Source organism: Lepisma saccharinum, chromosome 6, assembly GCF_977018435.1.
Source record: "Lepisma saccharinum chromosome 6, izLepSacc3.1, whole genome shotgun sequence".
Classification (NCBI taxonomy): domain Eukaryota; kingdom Metazoa; phylum Arthropoda; class Insecta; order Zygentoma; family Lepismatidae; genus Lepisma; species Lepisma saccharinum.
Window position 1 is genome coordinate 11829343 of NC_139234.1, and position 15153 is coordinate 11844495.

Below are 15153 nucleotides of genomic sequence, written 5' to 3' on the forward strand. Positions count from 1 at the left end.
TCTGGGGAAACTCTCTCTTCAACGTTTCTTTCTAAGGGGTTCTCGGGTTCATCAAGCATCTCTTAACTGCTCTCTCTTAATAATAGTAATAATAATAATAATCTTATTTCTTTCATGTCATTCATTATGATTAGCGTTGAGTGATTGAACTTATAATAAAACATTGAAAATGTGTGAAATGCAGAGTGAGCGACGAGAAAGTAGCCCCAGACTGAAAAAACTAGCAAGTGGATTATGTATAACTGCTAGTACTACTAGGTTCCTTACTACCATTATTACAGTTATTAAAGGTAAAGGCAAAGTTCCCCGTGCATATAGCACAATGCCATGAAGGCACATTTAGCGAATGTGAGTCCCACACAGGGTGGATAAAAATTATGATTTTTATTTAAAAATATTTTTTGTCGATTTTTTAAAATTAAATCCGATTTTCTTTATTTAAATCAATTTTATTTTAAAAAAAAACGCTTAAAATTGCTTGTATGGTTTTTGGCACCATACATATAGAATTTTTATATAGAAAAGCTTTTTCTAGTAAACGGCGCTGTAAAATATTTGAACAGTTTGATTTAAGAAAATAAAAAAATACACGTAAATACACATTTTTCTGTTTCTGATACTGTACATATGAACCTATTATGGAAATATTTGTTGATTGTGTTAATGAAACTATAACAATTTCAGTAACTTTTCTAACAGTGAAAATAAAAACATTCTCGATGTACTCTATAATTGTAACTTAAAATATTTTTAAAAGTCTTCTTAGCTGAATTTTGGCAATTTTTTAAATAAAAGTTTGCAATATATTAGCTGTCATGTTTATTTACAGTTTAAGGATAATGACACTATTTATGATTTAACGTGATTCTCGTATTTCTATCAAAATGTTTGCTATTTATGCCTATAAAAATTATGGAATTTTAAATCAAGATAAATTTATATGTGTTTACTCTTTATTATTACATTTCCTTTCGTATGAGCTTCACCCCAACAGTACATATATTTTGTTTTCTTTCTTTCCTTTTCTTAGAGCCTAATAATGATTAAATGATTACGAGATTAACGTACATTCACAAAAAGTGATTCTGATATCTACAAAATCCTTATGCGCATTATTCTATAAGTTTTTCATTTATAGTGATTTAAATCAGTATTTTTTTTTAAAAAAAATCACCTGATTTAAATCAATCCAACTTGGTTCCACATATTCTCGATCTCGGCCATTTTCGGAGGTGTTGTGATTAGCACCACGCTCCGGCCGCCTTTACTCCCCAGGGTTGCCCCCCAGGTACCCATTGATTTGAGCCTGGGTGAGCCCCAGAGAGGGGACAAGGCCTGAAAAATTCCATCCTTAGATCACGAACCCCGGGAATCGAACCTGGTCTCCTGCGTGGCAGTCAGACACACTACCTACCGGCTAGACCACCGCGGCTCTACAGTTATTAAAATAATTGTTTTTTACTAAACGTTTGTTAACATGTTCACTTGTCATAAAGGGGTGCTAGAAATGGTCTCAGCTTAAATTAACAATAAAAGCTGGCAAGGAGTACTGTGAAGCCATGCATCTTATTCGTGGCCCACGAAATATAATAGCAAATGTACTTCGTAAAAATGCAGATAAATAGCTCAATCTGCTATCTCACCTTCTCCTGACAGTTGTTTCGTCCTAAATATAATACTTGAGAGGTTGAAGCCCTAGCTTCTTTACAGACATAAGGCACTTCTATGACGTTATATTTTAACCTATCTTTATATTGATAACGAAGACATAAAATAGAGAACTGTTTCTTTCTGCGTTCCGCTCCACGCGAGCCAACTCAAGCAACATTGCCATCGATTCTTCTTTGAGCTTTTTATCTACCGCGTAATTCCGTTCCTTCTCACCAGGAGGCGTGGCATACGTTCTTCTCCTACCCGCTTTATGTCAGCTACATCTGTCATCAAAGGAAAGGGGTTAGTCTCCGAGATTCCCCCTAGAGGGCAGAAACATATTAACTCTCTACTGGAAAGAGTTTAAACATTTTCGTAGAAAAAAATCGCAAAACTGGAAGGCAGGAAGATGTACAATGTTGAAAGAGAAAAAAATCTTCGGAGAGAAAAGTGATGAAGCCGCGTTTTGGACGTTACAGGATTCATCATAATTTTCCTCTCTTAGATATTAAACACCATTATATTTTAAAAGTGTTTAAGATTACAGGTTTCTTTATGTGATGAAGTTTATGTATTCGTAGACATGATAATTATGCATAAAAACAAAGGAAGAATAATCAATGAAAATCAGGAAGAGCAAATTTACTAATATAAAAGATGTCATTACTCCCAGACGGTTAGGAATCAGTCCAGTCAGGAAATATTAATGGAATGCTTATGTCAGGTATTGCAGAGTGGGATTTACTGAGGAGCATCAGCGGGAGATGGGCGAGTAGGAAGGAGGACACCTGAATAACGGGGATTGAATCGGGAGTCGTTGTTGAAGCAGGTATTGGGGAGGATCTCCAGAGTGGCGAGGAGATCCACGTCTATCGCTGAGACGGGAAAGAATCCTTACTTTCATATCCAAATATGTGCCGGGTCCAGGGGCGCCGACTTGTCAAAATTATTGTGGGGCTCTGATCACTGAAACAAATTAATGAATGACTCACTCCCTCCCTTTTTTAAGTTTTGGCCTTAGTGTTCGGAATCTCGTAAAAGCCCATGAATTCCTCAAAAATATTAAATTAGAATTTTCATTTACAGTTCGAATGCAAAATGTCAATTGTTCACGGATGGATATGTCACAAGTTTCGTCAACCATAATAGCAAAATATTCCCGACTCTTAATATCTGCTACCACGGAGCGCAAAACAGATGTCCCTAATATATCAATGATCTCGTTCTGAATGTCATGTGAGAGTCATTTGTAGCCCGAACGTCGCATCCACTCCCCTAGTTCATGCACATCGTCTTTTGAAACTATTTTTAGTAAAAATTTTAACAATACTCATAATTACATACTTAGTATATAGTAATAAGTCATGTGTTTTGCTGTCTCTGGTCATAGACCCCCTCCCCCCCAAGTTGATGGTTTAGTGGTCTCAGCCCCCAAAGTTGATGGTCTATAACATTTCAAATGTGTATTTAAAGTTAAGTTCATGTGGCACAATTCAGAGTAAACTTTACAAGAGAAGCAAAATAATACATTAGAGTATCTTAAGCAAAATTTTTTGGGGGTCTCTATCCCCACATCGATAACATTGGAGGGGCTCGAGCCCCCCACCCCCAAGCCCCTTGGAGTCGGCGCCTATGGCCGGGTCTAACCTAGGCGATGTAAAACACATTTGAATGTGCGAGTTCTTTAAAGTCCTTTGAAAGTTGTGTTTTCACCTCTCGCATCTGAGGCTATGGAAGCTTCACATTATTTATTATTAGTGTGTAAATAGGATCGAGCTTACGCACACCAGGAAATCGATCACCGTACCGAGAGCATGTTACCCAAGGAGGCGAACTGGTCTTTACAGTTTTCAGGTAACTGAGTGTACGATACGTTTTGTACTGATTTTCTGTTTGTTGCTTTTGTATATTTTTCGGTTCATTCCGACAACGAAGATGGATGAAAGAGCATCCAGCTATGCCCTGGCCAGGAAACGAACACGAGATCGTCAGAAAACCAGTGCTGTCGCAGAGAATTTCATTCGGGTGGTTCACACCTGGGCGAAATATGTTTAGGTGGATCTGCTTCGGTCATTCTGTGTGTTTTCTCTCTCTCTTCTTCCCTTCCCTTGACCCGCATCTCCTATCTTTCACAATTTCTTTCTTCCAGGGTACAAGGGTAGATATCTTCTGAAGAACCCACATGTCAACCTCTCTTCCATGTAGAATAATTTTTATTCAAAATCTTTCACAGTTTCTACTTCTCGTCTTTGGAACTCGCTGACCCTCGAAATCCGGAACTCATCTTCAGCATATGTCTTTAAGACACAATTAAAACATTTTTTATTGGACACAAATAGTTAGCACATTATATGTTAGTGATAATTTGAATACAGTTAAGCGCAGGAAAACACTGAAAACCCTTATTCACCTAAAAAAAAGTAAAGTGTTCCCCTGTGCTTAGCAGCACGCCATGAAGGCGTATAGGGGGAGTGGGCGTAACGCCCCACACTTTCTTGATCCGGTCGCGAGTGGGGGTATGTGATCAGCACCACGCCCCTGACCGCCTTTACCCCCCAGGGTTTCCCCCAGGTACCCATGTTATTCGACGCTGGGTGGGCGCCGGGGCCGCTTCCAACGGTAGAAAAGTTCCCGGATTTGAACCGGCCGGGGATCGAACCCGGGACCTTGAGCATGGTAGTCAGACGCGATACCGACTGAACCACCATATTTCAAATCCCTGACTACTGTCATGAATATGTGATTGTGTGTGTGTGTGTGTGTGTGTGTGTGTGTGTGTGTGTGTGTGTGTGTGTGTGTGTGTGTGTGTGTGTGTGTGTGTGTGTGTTTTGTTGTATGCTCATGAGTATAGGTTAGGTTTTTATTCCCGTATGTATTTTTTCTTATCCTTTTTTGTAATTTTATATTTCTCTTTACTTTAATGTTTACCTTTCTATGTAATGGTTTAAATGTTGTTTTCTAATTTTCATATTATCAAATTTCGCTGTAAACATGGTTAAGTGGTAGAAAAGGCTACAAAGCCTTAACTTCGCCATGGTAAACAAGACGCAATAAATAAATAAATAGATACATTTTTGCAAACTAACAAGGCTCTGGCACCTGGGCACAGACAGTGTAATCCTCTGGAGCTACTGTCGGTTTCTGTTCATAACTACGTATTTGTGATTGTCGTTCATCATTATCATCTTAACTCCATTCATCTCAGTCTTCGTGATTAGCAAAAGTGGAGTAAAAGTGATGTAAAAATCAAACAATTAAATCAATTATCCTTTCTTCCTTGCTCTCTATTTATCTCCTTCTCTTTCAGTGTTCCTTTCATTTTCATTCTCCTTTCTTCCTTCCCTCTAATTTTTTCCTCTTCTGTCCACTACCATTCTGTTACAGCCTGTATATAGCTCTCATTTTTCTTCTTTTACGTTGCCTTTTTCTATATTTAGGTTATCCTCGACGATGTGATGATTCAGTGGCATTGATGAAGATGCACAAACGAAGACATGCTCTGTCGAGCCCATAATCGAATCCGGAACTTTCGATGGTGAGATTGTGAGGCAATCATTCAGCCCGCTCCGCCACTGATACTTCCATAGGGAAGAGATCGAAAAATATCCCGAGCTAATTACATCTCTCATTTGAGAACACAGGGTGTCCCGTAAGTCTGTGTCCATTGAAGATTTTTAATTTTATGAAGTGATGAGACAATTTTCCGCTCGTTTTTATTTGCGTAGCCAACTGAATACCGAAATCAAAATTCAGAGCATGTTTCATTTTTTCAAAAACGCGCTGTTCAGACGTGTCAGGAAACCTGATCAATAAAGTGCTGCGCGAGGGGAGATTTCGTGTGCAACAAAAATGCTGCACTGCAATCTCATGCATTTTTCTCCCATGTGTTAAGATTTTTAGAACACCTTGTACATGACAAGTTACCAAACGTGGACAGAATTTTTTTGATATTTTCTTGGTAAAAAAAGATGTAATGAAGTTATTCTTTTTAGTATACAGATGAACAGGGCAATAAAAACGTAACGTTAAACCTCTCTTTCAAGATCTTTAAAACCCAGGGGTCCCGGGTTCGAATCCCGACCTAGGCATGGATGTTTGTGAGTGTCCATTGATCAATTTCATCATGTCATCACTCATCCCCATCTTCTCAAATTAGCCAAAAGTGGCACAAAAAGCGAAGTAAAATAACGCAAATCGTTCAATCAAGATATTTAAAATTTGGCTGTTGTCTCTCCCAATCAGACAGGTACAGTTAATTTAAAAACACTAAATTGCTGACCAAGGCAGATTTATTAAGATAAAACACTTGGTAAATTTAGTGTTTTTAATATGGAAACAAGGCTTAATTATATTACAGTTAATTAAAGTCGTCCTGAGCCAATATTTGGTAGGTTTATCTTTAATCTCTGGTAGTTGCTGAGATACATAAAGTTAACAAGAATTGATGTATATGACCAGGACAAAAGAGTCTCTTTATTTTATAATGCTTATTCGTACACTAAAATTCGTTGTTTGTATTAGTACACGAGTGATAGACAGAGCATTCGTTTTGTTGCGCGCGAGACTGAGAATGGTTCTACTATAGTGTGTGTAATAGGCGATTGTTGCTATTGTTTTTCTAAATACTGATAGAGCTTTCTCGCTACCTGTGGTGGAGAAGAAGTCAGCATGAAGACACGATGATACGCAAGTTCCTCTTGAGATAGCAATGCAATGAGCAGTCAACCAATGAAGAGCCACTGAAAATATACCCGCGTGGAAGGAAACAGTGAGAGGGGGGGAGGGGAGCGCTCATGCAGATTCGACCCAAATGAACGAGATCCGTTTGGCAACTGAACTTAAATATCAACTATTGCCTGTTGGTTATGCAACCAAACCAACGCATCAGTATTTTGGGTTGCATAACAATCAGGATTTGCATCTCATCCTTACCTCCTTATGTTAATGATGTAATTAATATTACGGCCGTAACAGACACAAATCGACAGTATTGTCCCTCTCAAAACTTAAGTTGCATCCAAAATATTAGGATTAGTTCTGCTTGAAAAGATGTAATGATACGTTAGCGTTAATTGAACAGGTCAATGAGCAACATGTAGCACAATGAATACAGGCACTTTCAAAGCCTTTTTACCTTGACGCTAGAATCGCCGCTTTTGATTGGTCGATTTGTTGTTTGAAATCCGCTCTATGAACATAAATGCTGATCGGGACTGGGCCTAGAGTTTAAAGTGGGATCGGAACCACTGTGCCATGTGACTCTACTGGGTATCGAACCCTGGTCCCCTTGATTACAAGGCGGCGACGTTACCACTACGCCATCAGGAAGGCTTTCGCTGCTCTTAAGCTCCCCTAGAAGGGCATGAGGAAGATGCATAGCGATGCAGAACGGAGAAGAAATAATGAAACATAGAAGTGGAGGAAAATACAATTTGAGCAGGAAAAAAAGATAATGTACATGTAGTGTAGATCCGGACTCTGAAGAAAAACTATAAGCTACGTAATCAGCGCAAATCAGAACTGCAGCTAAACTTTGCTCCAAAGCAAAATCCGATAACTTCTCTGCCGCGTATAGTTCTGCCGTAAAGATGGATCAGGCAGGATATAAAGCCAGCTGGTCCTGGTCAACAACCAAAGCATTGCCAACTGATTCGTCTCTAAGTGTCCGTAACGAGTACGCTAAAATTGAGGCACTTGGAGCAGAGCTTTTAAAGTCTTTCTTATTCCACACCAGGCGTCTCTACCTTTTAAGACCAGTCAGAGATAAGTCAATGTAAGGTGCGGGATATTCACAGGTGGAAAGCAGCATTCAAATAGGAGAAGTGCCTGGTAAGTTGTTGCCAACCTAAAGTTCTCAAAAGGCCTACATGCAGACGTAGAGAACGAGACGACCAGAATACGAAACAGTGTGGTGAGATGGATGGAACACATATGGAGAAAATATTTAAGAGTAAGTCTGAGAGATAGATGGGCTCGATGCGTCCGCATAGTAACTAGGGGCAAATGTCAGATATGCTGTAACACATTAATTTACACGCTACATAACAAGCGTATAAATATGTAAGGGAAAGAAACTGAGAGGTACGTGCAGTACTCACTTGAAGAACTCCTCGGCGGGACTGGCGCTCAGGTTGGAGGTGGCGTTGCCCACCTCGCAGTAGATGGTGTTCCAGGTGTTGTTGCACGAGGTCCAGGGCAGTTCCGAACGGAAGGAGGCGAACAAGTAGTACACTGCCCAGCCGATGATGGTGTTGTAGCACATCCCCATGTACACGTCGATCAGGCACATCGCGTAGCCAACCCCTGCGGAGAAACAAAGAGTTCTCTGTCAGTGCGTGGGAACTGTTTCATCATCACAGAAACGATACATCTCGGGAACTCACGGAACGTCCACCACGCAACCTAAAAATAACATTTTAAGAAGCATTCACGGTCCAATCTCAAACGGACGAAATGGGCTTTCACTAAATTACCACTAGGCTAATTGGGACGAGGAAGTGAAACGACGATGAACATGTGTTTGTCATATTTTGCGTCGCTTTTTTGCCACTTCTGGCTAATCGCGTCGATAAAGTTGAATGGTAATTAAGCGGAATTGATGCAGGTGTACCTACGTAGGAGTACTTACGCCCTGACCGGGACTGGAATGCGGAACGTTGCCATGATGGACTGAAAGTTACACCACAGTGTTTTCACGGAGCAAGTGACGAACACCACAGAAAAAACTTCAATCAATACAAGCCTGACGGGTGTGCTTAGACCTAAATATTTTGTGGTGTCACCTACTGTAATTTATATCCACAATAAAATACCGATTAGGCAAATTATTAATTCCTTACATATTATTTAAATTATTATTACTTTCAATTTTCTGATTTATATACTTTAATATTTAAACATGGGGTTTATTATAATTTAATGAAAATTAATCAAATATTATACAGTCTTCAGTAAAAAGAGGAACAACCCTGTATAATTAGTCTGTGCAAAATGTTACACACAAGTTTTTAGGTTATCTGAAACAAGTTAACTTCAATTTACTTAAAAGAAGTAAGAAGCTTTCCAAATACTGAACAAACTGTAATTACTGTTGTAGGAATTAAGCATAATCTAGATGGAGATTTTAAAAAAAAGTTGCGTTGTGAGCGGGGTGAGCAGGAAATTTCTTGGGTCTATTTCTTTGCAAACTGATAATAGGAATAGAGTGCCAATACTTTCACTTGGCACGTAGACTGCACCAGTGGCGGCTCATGCTACTTATTGTTAGGAGGGCTGCATTCATATATATATATATATATAAACATTGACTATTTGCGGCGGTCTTTCATTGAATTATTCAATTTTACTTGTACGATTTACCATTCAGAACACCAGATTATATAACTTACTGCCAGAAAACAAATAACTCTTGGAATCGATTCGAAAACTTAAACTATCACGCACTTACTGACAAGGGCCTAGCAGGGAGGGAAGTGGAAGCAGTGCTTACGTTAGAGTTAACATGGAGATGTACTGGCAGTCTCCGAGGGGGAAGCGGCTTCATATACCAGTTTGCCTCTCGTCGCGGGCCAAGTGAATTTGAAAGCTCCACACAGCACAACGGGACGCAGTAAGATAGAGGAAGTATAAATATTTAATTCTTGCACTAATGACAACAACATATAATTTGGACTGCACTACGTTTAATCTTGAGAACTTTCTCTCCGTTTGCTTGTTCGACGATCCCGTTGCCTCGGCGACCGTACAATCAAAAATCTCATAGCTACGGTCATGCCGTACACAGTATAGCGTTAGATAGCGAAGACGCATAATAATAAATACATGCATGTTCGACAAGGTGGATTGAAATATCTGCCGAACAGTCACCTCTCTCTCTGAGAAATGAAACCTCTCTGTATAATTGGAGATGCCACACCACTACCAGCACCACAGTCTCTCACGGCTGTGACAGAAGGGAGCGAAATTTGAACTTGTTATATCACGAAAAATGTCCAATAAGTGTATGCTAAACGTGAGAAGACGAGATGTCAAATCTCACGAGACAGATGACTGTGAAGTGACCAAATGTCAACAAGAATCTATTCATCAAAGAGCTGTTAAAACTGAGAAAAACTGCAAAAGCTACACCATTTAAAAGCTCTAAAAATCTTCCCACTCTCCCATTTGTTTTCTGTTGAACAATGTACATGAGAATGTGCGAGAACGTTGAAGAGTAACGATGATTAATAGTTCAATGCTAATTGAACAGTTGCTCTCATTTTCGTAATGAGTCTCTAACAACAGATGGTGCTGCATTCAACATTTCTCAACGGTCGAGGTTAAGTTTATTTTCTGCAACATGCTGACAGCGTATTTCCGGAATTGAATGTTACAAAACACTCCTTATTGGGTAATTGTTTAATGTTTTAAGCTCTTCTCGGATGCTTGCAGATCAAATCGACGAAGAGACGATCAGAAGGAAACATTCACAAGGACTCTAACCCGAAACCTTCAACGAGAATATCTTGAGACGACAACTGAACGCGGCTTAAACTTAAGTAAATTGTATTCTAAGGCGCAGGCACCGATTCTGGGAGAGGGGCAAGCCACTTTCTGTCCCCCTTTAAAATACCTTGAGAAATAGGTACCGCAGGAGGTACACGATGTCAGTTAAGGAAATGAGTAGAGAATGGGAATTTGCTCTTCAGTTTCTGTATTAATCGCATCATATTTATTCTTATTGCAAACGATTGGTTCAATATGATATTACAAATAATATTTTGTTGTGGCATTTATAATTATCTTAATCTTAGTGACAGTGGTTCTACACTAGCATGCAGCGACAATTGAACATTATCCATTCTTTAGTGTTTTTAACTATACCTATTCTAACACTATGTTTCGAGAGTACGCCTCTTCTCTCGTCTTCAAGCGAACAAATTTCCTTTTTTCCGGTGATGGGATCGAAACTACGACAGGCATAAGATTTCACTATACTCTGACCAGGTTATCACTGGAGCAAGCGAACGAATTGAATTGAATTGTTGTTTTAAGTTCACTTTATGCACAGTAAAGCTAATCGGGACTTCACCTACAGTTTAAAGTGGGATCTGCACCACTATGTGCCTTCACCGGGTATCGAACAAGACGACGACGCTACCACTTCGCCATCGGGGAGGCCCCTGCAAGGGAACGAAAACAAGCACGCAAGTAGTGACGCAAGACGGCTCCACCAATGAACACGTGAGAGGGGATGGGATTGCGTGGAGGAGGAAAGCGACTGCGGTTACCAGCCTGTACTGCTTCGCTCTGCTCACCCTATTTCCTCCACTTCTCTGCCGCTACGCACGGCCCTGCTCCAGAGTTATCCGAGAAAGAGTATACAAATCCTGTTCGCTAACCAACTAACCGGGGCGTGTCTGTCATATTGTATATTGACACATTAGAAATTGGCGTGTAAGGGGAGACCCTCTGAAGACGTCGATTTCTCTTCCACATTGTACACCATGAGTTTCATTTTGCAGATTAACGAGGCTCTGTCGTCTGTACTCGTAGACAGTATAATCCTACGTGAAGCTTGAGTTGTGTTTTGTACATGCGCATTTGTCCTTTCATCAATTTCATATTATCACCAATAATCCTCATGTTCGCAATTAGCCAAAAGTTGCAGAAAAGCGAAGTAAAATCAAGAAAACCGATCAAAACGCATTGAAAATTACTCTATAGGACTTATAGGAGGGGAGAGTGAAACGTTTTGCCCCTCACATGGAAGGAGTGATGCTAGGAAGTTAATATTTTGGAGGATGCAAGGTTTGAGTTTTAGGACACTCTGTGGGAACTTTTATGAAATTCACAGGTTTTCTTCTTTTTCTTGTCAGGTTGAAAATGAATGAATGAATGAGAGTGGCCGAGAGGACCGTGATTTGGTACATCTGCCGGCAAAGCCACATTGTACAAGCTGCTTTGTTCGAGTGAGGCTTCACCGCACTTCCCCATCCACCTTATTCCCCCGACCTGCCCCTTCAGATTTTCATCTTTTCCCTGCTATGAAGAATTCACTTCGAAGACGTCACTTCCACACGGACGAAGGCGATCATTCAGAGGTGTGAGACTCGGGACAAATCATTCTACCAGATGACTGTAAACAAATCGCAGCCCAAAATGATCTGGGGGTGATTATAGAGATTATGTGGTTATGTAGAGAAATAATAATGTGAAACTATAGCTCAAACACCCCTTCCCTGTGAGGCTCAAAACTTTTCGCTCTCCCCATGTATATGTAAAAAATTACCCTTTGACGTCGTGAGCTTTACTAGAGACAAAGAAACAGAAGATTGTTGTAGAGGAGGCCGCGCATTCGAAACAAATTTCATATCATCTTTGCTACATTTGCCTTACGGGTAGGAGAATGGTTGTTTACGCCAGAATATTAATGAAAGGCAAGTTAGGAAAATAACATTTGTCTGAAGTAGTAAAAGGGGAAGGTTTTTGGGGGGGAGGCTCCAACATTTATTCTCCCCACGGGTGCAGAAATCTCCAGCTACAGCTCTGACGATCAACCGAAAGATAATCAACTACTACTAAACAAATAGCTGTTACGAGTTAACGATAAAAACTCATTACACTTACAAGCAACACGTGATTTGTATGTAAACAATATCCTTACATAAAGCATGAAATTTCGAATCCACTGCTTAATATGGACTCTTCAAAAGTCCGCGAGAGAGTTGGAAACAATGGATTTGAAGCAGGAACACAAACTTCTTCACAATTATCTCGGCACCAGGTGTCACCACTTGCAACTCCGTCCCGGCGCAGGGGGAAACAAGAAGAGTAATTATGCTCCAATTCTCCGATTCTTTCTCTTTATCTCGCTATCTGAGCTCCCTCTGTGTGTTCAACTCTTTACCTCCCGATTCCTCTTGCAAACTAATCCAATCTAGGCTCGCTCGCGACGCTCCAGCTAAATTAAGTTTGTCATGAAGAAGCCTGCCTAATTGCCCGGAGCGAGTTTCAGAATCGAAAACGTTTCGTGCCTCCCCCCATCTCCCTCCAGCAACTTCTTCAACGTCCATATTGCTATCAACAAGGTTTTCGCGAAGTCAACAGGTAAACACTGATCAATCTGGGTCTCCTTTTCTCCCTTCGCTATAAAAAGAGAGCGAGAAAGATGATTTGGAAGGAATCTGTGACGTAGATAGCTAGGGAGAAAGAGAGGGGGAGCCCCAGTTGGCGGACAAAAAGCTCAGCATGCCAAACTTGGACGGAAAAACATGACTCGAGATCGTGGAAGAGCAATTGTTGGGAGAGGTTTTCAGTTGATCATTTAATTAGCCTCTCCTTCGCAATAATAGAGCTATCAGAAAACTCCAAGAGAAGTTTTGGGCTAAGTTTCAGAAGACTGAGCTACACTTATTGATTCTCTGTGAGCAGTGATGGGTCGTTGTAAATGTACATGTGTTGTCTACTCGTAATCTGTACTAACTATAAATTAATGTACAAACTTTTGAAAGAAAAGTACCATTTTCAATCGTGTTGGTTCATATCCAGATGAAAACCATCCCATTGCAATGCATTGTAAAGAAGAGTAGAATTTAATGTACAATTATTATCAAGCAAATTGTCCATCAGAAAATTATTTGTCTTTGTTAAACGCAACGAGGGCTTTAAGAATTGAAACAAAAGGTCAAACAAGTTGGCAAACTCTGCACCATCATGAAGAAAAAGCAATTAAAATAGTCATGGACAATTTGGTGAGTAATACTTGTGCATCTCACTAGATATTGTATTTTTCTCACTTCTATTTCATTTCTATATTAATTATTACGATCATACTTGTCGACATGTTTTTACAGAGTGTACAGTGACATGCATAAATATTACCAAGAATGTTGTCCACCATCATGGTTATGCACTTCGCTTTACCCAAAGGGAGTTTCAAGAATTGAAGTAATGCACCAAACAATTTCTGGCAGCCTCGGAAACAGCTTGGTTAAAAATCTATTTCTTAGGGAGAATTCACACCGAAGAAACACGCAACACGCGACATGCAACATGCGACATGCGACATGCAACACGCGACACGAGTGTTTCACACCGAAGAGACAAGATGCACGCGGCAAGCGACACTGGTTTCTTTGCTCAGTTTGCATGATGGTAACGATATAATTGCATTAATCAGTTTATTAGTCACCCGAAAATAACGTAACAAGAGACATTGTGACGAGAAAACTGAGAAATAATATGCACCGACCTCAAACTGTATACGCTAGACTTTTCAGCCTGAATAAAGCGAATACCTAAACACTAGAGAAATGGTTCTCAACCTTCTCGAATCCATGTCACGGTATTCTTTTTAAGTCAATGCCCTTAGCCGAAGAATTTTCCTCGTAAATCTTTACAGTATTGAAGATTTTATGCATGAATTAACATGTACCCATGAAATTAAATATTGATAAATAAATTCTAACATAATCATAAGAGTAATAATAGTTTGATTACGTGTGTAGGATTGTTGACAAATATAAAAATATGGAAGACAAAGTGGTAACGTCGTCTCCTTGTAATTAAGTGATCTCGGGTTCGATAACCGGTGGAGGCACCGGGCAGATCCAGTTCTGATTAGTCTATTTGTGCATAAAATGGACTTAAAAAACAAAAACTCACAACTCAAATATGATATTGGGATTATGATAGTTGTCAACCTGTTTCAGCAGAACATTTCGGTGCTCAGTATAGTTGATACGAGGGCACGGCATCGGGTCGCGGCCCGGCGGTTGAAAAATAATGCACTAGAGTACTTTACCATGTTGACTAATATATTTTGGACTAAAGGGTCTCATAAGCTGACTTTTTCAAATAAAAGCAGTCAGGTAAATGGCCAGAACACGGCCTCTTTTCACGATGTTGAAGGCAAATTACAGCCGATAGATAACTGCATCAAAAACTTGATAAAGCTAAATGAACTTTGTGTTTAAATCTTAAAACCTTGTTAAAACATTGTATATATCGATACATTATTATATCAACAAATTAGAGGATCAAACATAATGCCGATTGAGCTCTCTTCTAGAGTCTAAATACAGCTCGTTGGAATGAAGCATTCGCAGCGCATGCGCGAACAACAAACTGAAGAAACACGATGCACGATATTGAGAAAACGGCACAATCCGAGAGGCACGTAAGCGACATGCGACACGTGCATCTTGCCGTGTCTCTTCGGTTCGAAAGGTTGCATTCACTACTGAGTGTCGGCTTCCAAGCGACACGTGTTTCGTGTTGCATGTCGCGTGTTGCGTGTTTCTTCGGTGTGAATTCTCCCTTAAAGAACACGGAGGATGCAAGATAAAAAAATAATGAAAAATAGTCATGGACAATTTGCCGAGCAGAACTTGTGCATCCGACTGTACATTCTCTACACGTAGAATGTAGATAACACTGGTCGATATTCTCAGGAAAAAGTTCCGATTCTTTTTTTTTTTTCAAATCAATGGATGTTTCTGGAAATATTTTGAACGTTAATCA

At 39.9% G+C, this 15153-nt stretch overlaps 1 protein-coding gene across 2 annotated transcripts in view; it reads right to left on the reverse strand.

The window, feature by feature from the left end:
• Window positions 1-15153, reverse strand: part of SerT (Serotonin transporter) — a 133017-nt gene that overhangs the window by 46982 nt on the left and 70882 nt on the right. For both annotated transcript variants that reach the window (XM_083124551.1, XM_083124552.1), the window contains exon 4: window positions 7749-7953. In XM_083124551.1, coding sequence (XP_082980677.1) covers window positions 7749-7953 — 205 coding nt within the window. The remainder of the gene's footprint in view (window positions 1-7748; window positions 7954-15153) is intronic.